This window comes from Rhipicephalus microplus, chromosome 5, assembly GCF_043290135.1.
Source record: "Rhipicephalus microplus isolate Deutch F79 chromosome 5, USDA_Rmic, whole genome shotgun sequence".
NCBI lineage: Eukaryota > Metazoa > Arthropoda > Arachnida > Ixodida > Ixodidae > Rhipicephalus > Rhipicephalus microplus.
Window position 1 is genome coordinate 124,431,140 of NC_134704.1, and position 13,282 is coordinate 124,444,421.

The following is a 13,282-nucleotide window of genomic DNA, read 5'->3' on the forward strand; positions in this document are numbered from 1 at the left end:
GCTAACATGGTGTAATACACAAGTAATTAGTAGCTGAATAAAAAGACAATTACAGGGTGATTCCTGTACCTAAAGTGGACACCACTGCAGCTTTGGCTCTTCACGGGCCTCAAAGCTCGGCACCTCGAATAACATTCCCTCTCTCCTTAGCCATCTAAAGTCACGCGAATGAAGCGGCAGCGGTGCCTAGTGTATATGACTTAATTGTTAACGTGTGGCTTGGCACTGGTAATGAACAAAGATACAAACAGGCTTCGCGTATACCTGAAGTTATCTTGGTGCTTATCTGGCGTCCCCCCCACCCCCTCAACAATTTTGATATCTATGATTTTGTGCGCACTCCCTCAAGACATATCAGTGTTCGGCAATAAGGAATATACCATATGCTGGTATTGCTTTCTAATCAATTTTCCCACCTTACCTTCTCGCTGTTTTCCGTCTTCTCGAGCCGATATTTCTGCAGTATGTGAGCAAACGTATACCGCAGCTCCATGTGAGCGAAGCGCATGCCTATGCAGTTGCGAGGGCCGTTTCCGAAGGCTTGCATGGCCATGGTGTTGATCTTCGACTTGTTCTCTGGCAGGAATCTGTAGGCAGAAGCAGTATTCCTAGAGCCTCTCATAGACATTTCTAGGAAACTTAGCAATAGGATGAAAACTCTCGCACATATACCGTAGTCTAGAAATGGACTAGTCAGTGCTTCTCATTAATGGTGCAAAAAAAAGAAGAAAGAGTACACGCACGTAATTAAAAATGGCGGCGAGCCCTCCTTATTGAAAAACCCGAGGTTAACATTTCCACAACTATGCTTTGTGACTGCTTTGTGTGTTACAACCTAAACCAACGTCAATCACGCAGACTTTCGAAGAAAGAAGCATCTTTGTTAGTAACAATGTGCCGTGAGATACGTCGCAAGCGTTGGAAAGAAAAATTGGCCCCGTATCTGCATGTTATTCTGCAAATGACGGCGAAAGACGATAGTCTTGCTTGTGGAGAGAGTGAACAAGACATTTATTTGATGTTCTGCGCAAGAAAATCGCTGAATGGTAATCTGGAGGCGCTGCGTTAGAGTGCCTCGAGCGTGCAGCGGAGGCGAACGAGCGCAAGTCACGTCACACGTGAGACATGAGCGCCATTTGGCAGTTGTCTTAGAAAACAAAGCGGGTGGCTCTGATACGAGTGTGCCCGTCGTTCTCAGAGGTGATAAGGTGTGGAATGCAAGGCGACGGGTAGGTGCCACCACCGTCTCGTCTTAGCAAAGCGTCGGAAACAATCGCTTCTTCGTGCAAGCGTTGCATTGTCAGCGCAACGTGATAATTGCTACGGTCCTTAAAACTACTTATGTATGCCTTTTCTAGTAAAAGACGCACATGCAGAATATATACTTGTTGTTATGGTGGCCCAGACATGCGCGATAATTGCTTTTTAATTGACAATTGCACAAGCATGAACGCTCAACCTTGAGCAACATTGGTGGGCACTGTGGATGGAGTCGGCCGTTTCAAGTACCCGATATCATTAAGAGTGGACAGACAGACACAGACAGACAGACAGACAGACAGACAGACAGACCAAACTTTTTGCGTTAAAGGTCCCCAAGAAAGACTATCGTCTTTAAAAAAATACAGTGGCATTGTTATTGTATGGTAATTCAAGGAACACAGAATCACGTATCAGTTTTTTTTTTTTCGGAGAACCCATTGACTAAGAAAATCTGTCTGACGTGCAATGTTCTCTGCGTACGTCATAATGCGCGAGCTCTTAGTAACCTTGTAACTAAAAAGTGGTACATCTTTTTGCAGTTATATTATGACATTTTTTTTGTTAATAAGATCGGGGTTGTACCGGAACTGAGCAGTACCGCGTGTTACCCCGGGCTTTATTCGCATTTGCAATGTATACTAGAGGTCATGATGTGCCGATCCCCATATATATATATATATATATATATATATATATATATATATATATATATATATATATATACAGTGCCGAAAATTTACTAACTTTAGTAACTCAACGACAGCGTATACCTGAACCTCACTTCCCGCACTGCTGCCTTCGATTCTCTGTCACGGAGGTCATCAATGAAAACGTTATGCTGTCATACAATGGACAGCCACATTGATATTTACAATGAAATACAAAAAAATGATTTCCTTTTGTCAAACTGTACAACTGCAAACATATCTCAAGTGATAGTGTGAATTGTTAAGCACAAACCTTTCTGGGTCGAACTGGTTAGGGTTATCCCAGTGCCGGGGGTCCCTGTGTATGTACTCTGCTGCAGCCATGACAGCAGTGCCGGCAGGAATGCGAAACTTGCCGTACTGTTTGTCGACGACAGCCTCACGAGTAACTATCCTATAACAGCAGAATGAATTAGTGTAAAATGCAGTCAGGCAGTCATTCCATAAAGTTAGTTACAAGTGGTATAACTTCTGATTTATTTAATAATGGAGGCAATGGAATCGTTAATTTGCGACTTAGAACCCCAGACATTATTATATCAATCAATGAATGAATCACTCAGTTCATTTAGAAGATACATTAATTAAAGAGGTTAAAATAACAGCCAGTTCACTGATCTACGCTCATATTGTACACCAGCATCAACCAGGTAATCGACAAAGCAGCTAAATATGTACGCAAAAAATACTGCAACTAACGGCTGTTGTATCAGCGTCACATACTACAAAGATAGGCACTTCATTTCAGAGGGCCTGCCTTTTACTACACATTTTTGGTAACAACACTGCACATTTTGAGGCTAAATGGCCCTTTCAACGCTGCCACAGTCGTCGCTTTTTCAACACTTTGAAGTTAAGTGCATATTGTTGATGTAATCTAATAAGCGATGCATACGAATAACAAGATGCTAATGGTTGTAAAATGGGGGTTTTGGTAGATGACGATGAGTGATTAAATCAATCGTTGGGGTCTACTTCCAGTTCAAGTATTTGTATTCGAACCCAGAGTGATTAGGCAAACGTTTGCACTTATCCCGTCTTCAACTTACGCGAATGCCGGAGGGTAAAGCCTCATGGTCTCTTGAATGACGCTGTTCATGTAGGGCAGGTTCTGAATGGTGTTGTATGTGATTGCACCCTGCGAAGAAAGTAGGGGGACGAATAAAACAGGAAGTAAATACCACAGGTACAAATGATTTCTCCAGTTAACATTTGATCTCATGATTTGACTAGGTATTATAACAAAACCATCCGTGTTTTTAGATCGCACACATTCGTTGACGTGACGCGGAGAAACACATGCGAGTTTAGCGCAGTGCTAGTTTAGGAAGGCCAAAATTGCCTTACGAATCACTTCCGCGTCCTGTGCATCATGGTTGTTTTACCATCCCGATCGGCTCATTCTTCCTGTTACAACAGTTATTAATTCGTTTCTTCATTCGTTCAAGCCTTTATTATGACAATGAACTGTAACTTATCAGATCGGATTGCTCGCTTCAGCTTTTGTATACAACGTGATGCGGGACCTACGAGATACCATAATACAAATTACGCACAACCTGTGCTTAATTATAAAAAGGTACGCATCACGCTGCCGCCGTAAGGTCACGTGGGTGATCAGAGCCTAGGCTAGGATTCTTACACAGCTATTCGGTCGTCTCCTGGCTTCCAGAGGTGTCATCTACGACAACTTGATTCTTGCTGAAGCTACCACTACCATCGTTAACTTTCCGCTTCCATACGACACTCTTACGCTACCTTTGAATAGGTTTAGATTTTTTTTATCAATGTGATGTGAGAAGATGTTGACGCATAAATTACAAGCCGGCCACTCCTTCTACTGCAGAGGTATATAACATAGAGCACGTAGGGTTCAAGTCTCTAAGCATAAGTCCACTGCACATACATTATTCAATTATAACAACACAATATAAAATATTGCCACGTTCCTTCCTCAAGTTTTGTTATCGCCCCATTGCTGTACGTAATTCTCAGCAAAACCCCTGCCTGCAGTATTAGAGAAGCTTCGGCGCTGTAGTAGATCATTTTGTTAAGATCACACCCACTTCTGGAACATCGCAGATTGTTCTGTAACCTATGTCGCCGCCAGCGGTAACGCTAAAATGTTCGATGGCAAGTGTATAAATGCTGACACGCTTCGCCGCTTGCCAGCATCGACGGCTGACGTTTCTGCCCACCGCTATCAGTGCCAGTTTCTTGCTGTAATCTGACTTTTCTTCCAAGTGGCCACAAGCTCAGCCAAAAATAAACAGTTTAATATTTGACCTGTGGTCGGCTCCCTTCGTTCACGTCACAATCCCTGTGACATCTGTTGGAGATGCTTCCCGGCCCATGTACCAAAAGCCGCCCTCCAGCCGTGAGCCGAGCCCACACCGTGAAGAGAGCGTGAGAAGTCAACCTTGATCAGCGAGCTAGCCGCAGGCAGCGAAGGCTACATCAAGAGTACGGGGCTCTGCCGCCCGATAACAGTCGCAAGCTCAAGGCAACCACCACTACAGCGACCACTATGACCACCCCTGTGCCAACGCTCGCTACCATTGTAATGCAGCAGAGAGGAGAGCCACCGACCTTCCACGGGTCATCATGTGAAAAAGCGGAAACTTGGCTAGAGACATATGACCAAGTGACCGCCTTGAACCAGTCGGACTTGTAAGAAAAGCTGCACCGCGTTTACTTTAACCTAGAAGACGTGGTGAGGACCTGGTTCGAGAACCACGAGTCGTCACTTCAAACCTGGGATCTGTACCGCGGCGCGTTCCTGGAAACGTTCACGAGCGTCGCCTGAAAAGAAAGGGCCGCTGCTGTGCTGGAAAGACGAGCACAGCTTCCGAATGAAAGCGTCACAATCTTCGCAGAAGATATGATTCGTCTCTTCCGACTCACCGACCCTGACATAACCAGAAATAAGAAGGTCCGTTCGCTCATGCGAGGGGTAAAGCAATACCTCTTCGCTGGGTGGGTGCGGAACCCACCCAAATCAGTTCAAAGGTTTGTCTCAAAGGCTACGAAAATCGAGAAGACGCTGGAAATGCGCACCCGGCAGTACGATCGCCGATTGATGCAAGAAAGCGCCGCTGTTCATGCCCTCGCCTCCGACGAAGTACATGAAACGATCCGACAGATCGTGCCGGAGGAGCTACAAAAGCTGCAGCCTTCACCTGAGCCCCAAGTGAACTCGATTGCCGGCATAGTCCGCGAAGAAGTTCGACAATCGCTTGGAGTTGCCGAAGCACTGCAGCCTCAGCCGCAAGCAATAAGCTACGCCGCTGCAGCCCGATGCTACGTCCCCCCTCCGGGCCCAAACCAAGACACCACTCCGACGAACTTCCGGCGCAGGACACCGCCGCCGCCACCACCACCACCGACGCCCTACCGTTCTCCTCTCGGCCTGCGCTACACACCAAGAAAAACGGACATTTGGCGTGCCCCTGACAACCGCCCGCTATGCTACCACTGCGGGAAGGCCGGCCACACCTACCGCCACTGTCAGTGCCGACAGATGGGGCTCCGGGAATCCGCTGTCAACGTGCCGCGTCCGCAGCTGGGTGAAAGGTCTCACAACATCGCCCATTTCATCACTGGAACACGGTGGCAACTTGCAAGAACGACGACCATACCATTCCCCATCGCCCGGCCGCTACAGCTTGCCGCACCGCGACTGTACACTGGCCCAATCCGTGGCCCATCGCCTAGCACGCATCCTTCGGAAAACTAAGTGCAGCAACCGGTGGAGGGGTGGTTGCTGTACAATGAGCTACCGAAGGTCTTCCGACGCTGACGACGACACCACGACGAAACTTCGAGAACGCGACAGTATCCCGATCTAGTCGTGACAACGGAACCTCACCTACCGAAGACACCATAATGACGCAACACAGAAGCATCGGAACAAGCCGCCGAAGTCGTGACCCGACGCCATTGCCTAACTGGAACGTGTGACGACGAACTAGATACCTCGACGTTCTCATCAACGGCTCCGATGTGACAGCTCTTGTCGACACGGGAGCCGACTATTCCGTCATCTACGGAGCGTTCGTCACGAAGTTGAAGAAAGTGAAGACCGCGTGGGAAGGCCTGATCTGGACAGCATCAGGTCACATAGTAACGCTGGTAGGAATCTGCACAGTGAGAGTCTCCATTAACAACCGCAGTTACCCCTTAAGTTTTGTGGTCCCACAACGTTGCTCCAAAGACATCATTATTGGTGTGGACTTCTTGGGCCTTCACGGTGCAGTCATCAACTTCAGATCAAAGTCGGTAAAGCACTGTCGCTTCACACGTCATCAGAAAAGCACACCTTAAATGTACTGGAAGAACAAGTCACCATTCCGCCTCACTCCAGCGTCAGCGTTTTCATCGCAGCACAGATGTCAACAAATATGCAATGCGTTGTTGAAGGCGACCAGTACCTTTTGACCAACAGCAGTATTTTTGTTGCCAGAGTTATAGCTGCACTGCGAGAAAGGAAAGCTATAGTGATGCTTTCGAACTTCAGCAACGAATACAAGCATGTGAGCAAAGGCACCGCGGTTGCCTACATCGAAGACATAGTATGGAAGCCAGCAACGCTTTCGCCCTCGCCGAGCCAGCGAAGCTCCTACGACAAACCAAGCTTCTCAAATAGCTTTCGGACGCAAGCCTTTTGACGCATAATCAAGAACAACTAAAAACTCTGCTCCGACAATACAAGGAGTGTTTTTCATCTTCGTCGAAAATTCGACAGACCCCGGTTGCAAAACACCACATCTTAACGGAAGAAAGTGCCAGGCCACTTCGTCAGAGCTCGTACGGTGTGTCGAGAACGCGATGCCATAAAAAAGCTAGTGACGAAATGGTACGCGATGACATTACCCAGCCTTCAAAGAGTCCATGGGCGTCTTCTGACGTGTTAGTCAAGAAAGATGGAACCCTACACTTCTGCGTCGACTATCGCGGCCTGAACAAGATCACAAAGAAATACGTGTGTCCTCTCCCCTCTATAGACGACGCCCTGGATGTGATCTGAGGTACTTTTCTTCGATGGTCCTCAAGACCGGCAAATGGCATAGGGAAGTCGACGAGAGAGATCGAGAAATAACTGCCTTCATTAAACATGACGGCCTGTTCGAGTTCAAGGTCATGCTCTTTGGTCTTTACTCGGCACCCATGATTTTCCAACGCATTATGGATTCAGTACTGGCTAGCTCTGAGTTGCGGATTTGCCTTGCGTACCTGGACGACATCGTGGTAATTTCCTCAAACTTCGACGAGCACCTCCGGCACCTTAAAGCGGTACTGCAAGCAAGATTTTGTGCCTGGACCGCGTCATCAGCAGTTCCGTCGTTCGCCCCGATCCGCAGAAAACAGCTTCCATTACAAACTTCCCACCACCCACCGACAAGAAGTCCGTGCGTCGATTTCTTGGCCTATGTGCCTATTACAGGTGGTTCGTCAAAAACTTCACCCGCATTGCAGAGCCACTCAGTAACCTTACCAGGACAGACGTGGAGTTTAAGTGGAAAACTCCGCTAGAAAAGGCATTTCAAAAACTGAAACGATGCCTGCAGACGCCTCCACTACTAACGCATTCCGACGAATTCACCGAGACAAAAATACACACCGACACAAGCAGTGTAGGACTCGGCGCCGTTCTTGTGCAGAGGGATAACGGACTTAGAGTCATTACTTATGCTAGCCGGTCGCTGTCAAAGGCAGATGTCAACTATTTTACAAAAGAAAAGGAGTGCCTTGCAATCATTTGGTCTACATCAAAGTTCCGCCCCTACCTTTACGGTAGGCATTTCAAAGTTGTGAGCGACCATTCAGGTCGCCTAACATGGTGGAGCCTGAGATTTCAGGAATTGGACGTTAGAGTCGTTTAAAAATTTAGAAGAAAACAGTCTGACGCCGACTACCTGTCACATGCCCCAGTCGAACCACCGCCGAAGTACGACCCTGATGGTGACTGCTTTCTAGGAACCATAAGTGCCAACGACTTCACCGAGCGACAGCGAGCTAACCTGGAACTCAGGAGCCTTGTAGAATACATCGAGGGCAAGGCCGCCGTTGTTCCAAAAGTATTCAAACGAGGAGTTGAATATCACGCCATGAAATTTTAAAACAAAATATTCAACAATCTCATATATCGGGTGTGCAAAGTTAAGATTTATGATTTTTTTTTAAATTAGGCGCTCAAAGGCACGTCAGAACAACTTGTGCATGTAAGTTAAGCGCCAAGGGGACAGAAAGTTGAATGATAGTTATCACTGTCGGCAGTCCAATTAACCAAAATTTGATAATTTTACTGGCTGCGGTAAGTTCAAATTTTTATATTCAAAATGTAGGCAAGGGTGTTTGTACACAGTTTCAGTGGGAAGATTTTTTCTGGCACGCCTCTGCTCCGAGAAATCCGGCCACAAAGTTTGTATTTCGCATAATTACGCGTGTAAGTGGGTGAGGGTTTGTGCAAAGCTCCTTTCTAAAGTGACGCATTCGTTGCGTGTGTTGTTTAGTGTGTGAAGAGGGTGGAAGCGTAGGTATACATGATAACAATTACCCTTGCACTCACAGCCGGCGAAAACAAAGTGTGACAGCGTGGTGCGCCATGAGCCTTACGCATGATCCTGATGAGCGCGATAACAGGAGACAATTTTTCGCGATGTTTTTTCGTGACTTTAGATCACAAGGAGACATCTTCTTGTGAACGCGTTAGCTTCTGCGGTAGCACATCCTCTCTGCATTGAAGGTCTACCAAAGAAATCCACGTGGAATCATTTCGAGCTAGTATGGCTGCTTCTGGCCCGAGGTATTCTACCAAAGAAACAGTAGACGTGGTGCTTGCATTGGCAACGCTTTGTCAGCAATGGGGCTTTACGCGTCTCGCCACCCACACCGTCCCCTTCCAACAAGGCCCACTTTCACAAATCTATTTCGACACTTTTGCACGGCAGGTTCTGTCCTCCTTCAAAGACGGGCCACGAAGGCAATCGTCGACGAAGACTTTGAAACTGACGTTGTCGCTTGCGTGACCTCAAAGCAAGCGCTCAGCATCGGACAGATTGCCGATCAGTGCGGTCGCAGCGTCGGGACAGTCCCAAATGTTCTAAGAAAGCACATGTCCCGTCCATATCACGTTTATCTTCATCAGGACCTTAATGAAGCGGACTTCGAAAGACGAGTTGGCTTCTGGAATTTGAGCCTCATCAAAACTGATCAAGAAGGTGACTTTTTGCACAGAATAGTTTGGACTGATGAAGCTCGGCTTTACCAAAATGGAAGTGGTAATCTTCACAACACCCATTATTGGGCACAATAAAACCCACACTGGTTGAGGCAGCACAACCATCTAGTTTGCTGGAGCATGAATGTGTGGTGCGGCATACTCAGGGACACTATCATTGGACCTCACTGTTTTAGGACAACTTGAACGGAAAGATCTACACAGAAGAAATATTTGGTGTTGCCATTGATGACCTTGTCTGCAGTATTTCCCTGAATGACCTGCGGCAAGTGTGGTTTCAGCACAATGGACTACCGCCACATTTTTCTACCAGGGCGAAGAACTGGTTGGACAGACGTTTTCTACAACAGTGGATTGGGCACGCAGGAGCATTTTTTTGGCCACCAAGATGTCCTGAGCTTTATCCGCTCGGCTTTTTCCTTTGAGGACACGTTAAAGATCGAGTTTACCTATCAGAACCAGCAATGTTATTGGCATGAAAGACAGAATAACATCTGCCTCTGCGAGTATTCTTGCTAAAGTAGTGCGCCGAGTCATTCAGTCGACGCTAGAGTCGTTCACACTTTGCATTCCGGTCGACGGCAGATATTTCGGACACTTTTTGTGGCATTGATGTCTTGAGAGGTGAACAGTTTTGATGAGATTTGTGCATGACAGAAGTAAGCTTATGCGGCAGCAGGAAATATGCGTTAGCTATAGGATAAAACTGTTTCAGTTATTATTGGTGGAGTTGTTGCTCTTGATTTCAATAGAAGTTACACTACTCGCACATCAGCAGTCACGCTATTCGCGTAGTTCAGGCAATGACCACGCACACTTCTCTAGCCATTATTATACGCACGCGCACTGGCATCCAAATTCTCCGCTCGCACAATTATCTCGGCATGGTATCCGCGACTATCGTTGGAGGCTCTGTAGTTTCGTGTTACAACTTTGGTTGCAAGGGTTCTTCGATTTTTGATTTCGACGGCAGAGAGGGCAAGGCTAACTGTTATCAGTTATGCCTACGCTTTCAACTTATTCACACACTAAATAGCGCACACAACAGAGGCGTCACTTTAGGAAGGAGCTTTGCACTGACCCTCACCATCTTGCATGCGTAATCATGCGAAAGACAAACTTTGGAGCCGGAAATCTCAGAGCCCAAACGTGATAGAAAAAATCTTCCAACTGAAACTGTGTAGGCCTATCTCCAAAGAACCGGACTGCACTGTTAACTGGCTAAATCGGAGCTGCTTCTTTACAAGCCCATTCAGCGAGAATGTCTCCCCCCCCCCAAACACCTACATGAGCAAAAATCCTGTTACACCATCACCCTTCACCTTCAAGATGGCAGCCCTATCCCGCACGTCCCTAGTGTCCGGGTTCTCGGTCTCACTATATCAGCCAATGGCTCTAACGACTTGGCTCACAGCAAGATCTCCGCTCAAACTCACAACACCTTACGTCTTCTTAAACGTATATCCAACCAAAGAAGTGGTCTCAAAGAAGAGCGCCTTCTCCGCCTCGTGCAGCCTTTTGTCCTGTGTCATATCACCTACGTTGCTGCTTATCTGAACTGGTATCTTACAGAATAAAACAATCTCGATACCCTCATACGAAAGGTCTACAAGCAGGCACTTTGCCTCCCGCACTACACCAGCACTAAACTTTTCAATCAACTGGGAATTCCCGGCACCCTCGCAGAACTCATCGAAGCCCAACAACGCAGTCATCTAGAATGGCTCACACTCACTGAAACGGGTCGTTCTATTCTCTCCACGCTTGGCTTCACGTATCATTAGCAACAGGGCCCCCAAAAATCAATTACGCATAACATCTGCAGCTGGATCCACGCGGATCCCATCTCTAGAAACATGCATCCTGAGTACAACAGAGCCCGGCGCCAAGCTCGCACTGGAGCCATTACAAAAGCCCTTGCCCATGCACCTGGCGCCACATTTGTTGACGCAGCTCAGTATCCTCAAGGCACACGTTTTGTAGCTGTCGCCACACGCAACGGAGTCCTACACCATGCAACCAGTGTCACTACTTCCTCTGCCGAGACTGCTGAAGAGGTGGCCATCGCCCTGGTCACTCTAGATCCCACCTGTAACACCATCGTATGCAACTCTCGCTCAGCCGTCACTAACTACAGCAAAGGCCGCATTTCTCCTCAAGCGCTCCGGCTTCTGTGCCAGGCACTACACTCCAAAGAAAACATGATCACCCAGACATGTATCCCCGCTCACGCGGGCCCAGTCCACCCACGCCTCCCCAACCTCAATGAGATCACCCACTCCCTTGCGCGAGGCCTTGTCAACCGCGCTGGAGCTACTGGAGACGAGATGGACACCATGGACAACCTGACTACCTACAATGATCTGGTTAAGAACTTTTACCACAGACGCCGAGCCTTTGCCCCACCTCACCCCAAGCTCAACCGGGTGCAGGCCACCATTTTCCGTCTACTTCAAACAAACACGTATCCCTCACCTGCCCGCTTTCACCTCATATCCCCGGACGTGTACACAGCCTCCCACTGCCGGTGCTGCGGCACTCACCCGGCTACGCTTCCGCACATGCTGTGGGAGTGCCCGGCACAGTACTGACACACTAAAGCCACGACCCTTTCGTCGAAGCTTCATGAGGCTCTGCGGAGCCCCGCTCTTGACGACCAAACCTGGGCGACCCAGCAAGCCCGTGAGGCGGTGTCGAGGCAAGCTCTTGGCGTCCCCTCGAGGGAGGCCTAGGCCCGGCCACCTAAACCTGCTGGTTTCTTATAATAAAGTTTATTCCTCCTCCTCAAAACTGCATACAAACACCTATGCCTATATTTTTTTCAATATAAACAAGCCAACTTACCGCAGCTCTTAAAAAGTTAATAATTAAATGTTAGTTAATTAGGCTGCTGACAGCAATGATTAGCATCTAACTTTCTGTCCCCTTGACCGCTTAACTTGTTTGCACAAGTGGTTCGGAGGTGCCTTTGAGCACCTAATAAAAAATTATAAAGCTTGACTTTGTACACCTAGTATGTGCATATGCAGTGATGTTAACTGGAGAGTAACCAATGCATACAGTTAAGTCTCATAATTGTCAATATAATAGTCTACAATCACATAATCGTTGTCATGTCAAAAAAAGGGGAAACAAATGAGTTATTATCGGCCAAGAATGCCACTGTTTTCGAGACAAAAACGTGAACTGATTTCGTATCAGAAGGATTGAGAACACTACATGCGAATCGTGCGGAACCGAAAAGATGACGGAGAACGATCTGTGCAACTGCACTCGCTCATACCGAGCGATGCCCCCTCAAGATGGTTGTGAGTGAAGTTAACAAAATACCGATTTCTGCAGTCAAGATTTCTGTACTATGGACATGTCCCTTGAAGGCACAGAGCACAGACAGTTAATGAAATAACTAACGAAGAACTTAGTGTTCAAAAGCTCTGTGAGACGACCTGTAGACTTGAAGTGCTCTCACAATTGGGCGCGGGATTCCGTTCATATCTCTCGTTCTTTTCGCCCCTTTATTCCTTCTCCTAGTGCACGGGTAAAACCGGAGGTGTACCTCGTTAACTTTGCTGCATTACCTAGCATATTTTTTATCTACCTCTCTAGTCCTAGTACACGAATTAATAAACGATTTCGCAATGCCTTTCGACAAGGATATCTTCGTTTATTTGGAAAAGAAGACATTGCAGTATCATTTGTGCAATATTCAACACGAGCCTACGAGAGGCCTCCCATGGCTTTTTTTTTTTTGCTGAGCCCAGTAAAGAACATCCCGTATCGTTTGTGAGCGTGATATGGGCGCAATGTGTGTGTGGGAGTGGGGGGGGGGGGGGGGCTGTATGATGCTGGTGGACGTGGGTACCTGTGTTTTGCAACATGTGACGTCAAAGTCCAAACAGCCGAACTGACTTTATCGTCGAATCAATGAACCTGAACGTTCTAATGCTACACGCGTAGTCTGTTTGGCAACCGATAGTATTGAGAAATTTTGTAAGCGCTCTAGGACGTTATTTCTCGACAAACATCGTCCCGCATCGCGTGTCTGCGCCACCAGCACTACAAGTAGAGAACT

General features: G+C 47.4%; 2 protein-coding genes across 2 annotated transcripts in view; one reads left to right on the top strand and one right to left on the bottom strand.

The window, feature by feature from the left end:
• Positions 1-13,282, top strand: part of LOC119174258 (sulfotransferase 1C2-like) — a 265,196-nt gene that overhangs the window by 82,735 nt on the left and 169,179 nt on the right. The window lies entirely within an intron of this gene.
• LOC119174259 (thromboxane-A synthase) overlaps positions 1-13,282 on the bottom strand; it is a 54,176-nt gene that overhangs the window by 5,297 nt on the left and 35,597 nt on the right. Inside the window, exons 12-14 of the mRNA XM_075895911.1 lie at positions 3,020-3,108; positions 2,224-2,364; positions 422-587 (exon numbers count right to left, since the gene is read on the bottom strand). Coding sequence (XP_075752026.1) covers positions 422-587; positions 2,224-2,364; positions 3,020-3,108 — 396 coding nt within the window. The remainder of the gene's footprint in view (positions 1-421; positions 588-2,223; positions 2,365-3,019; positions 3,109-13,282) is intronic.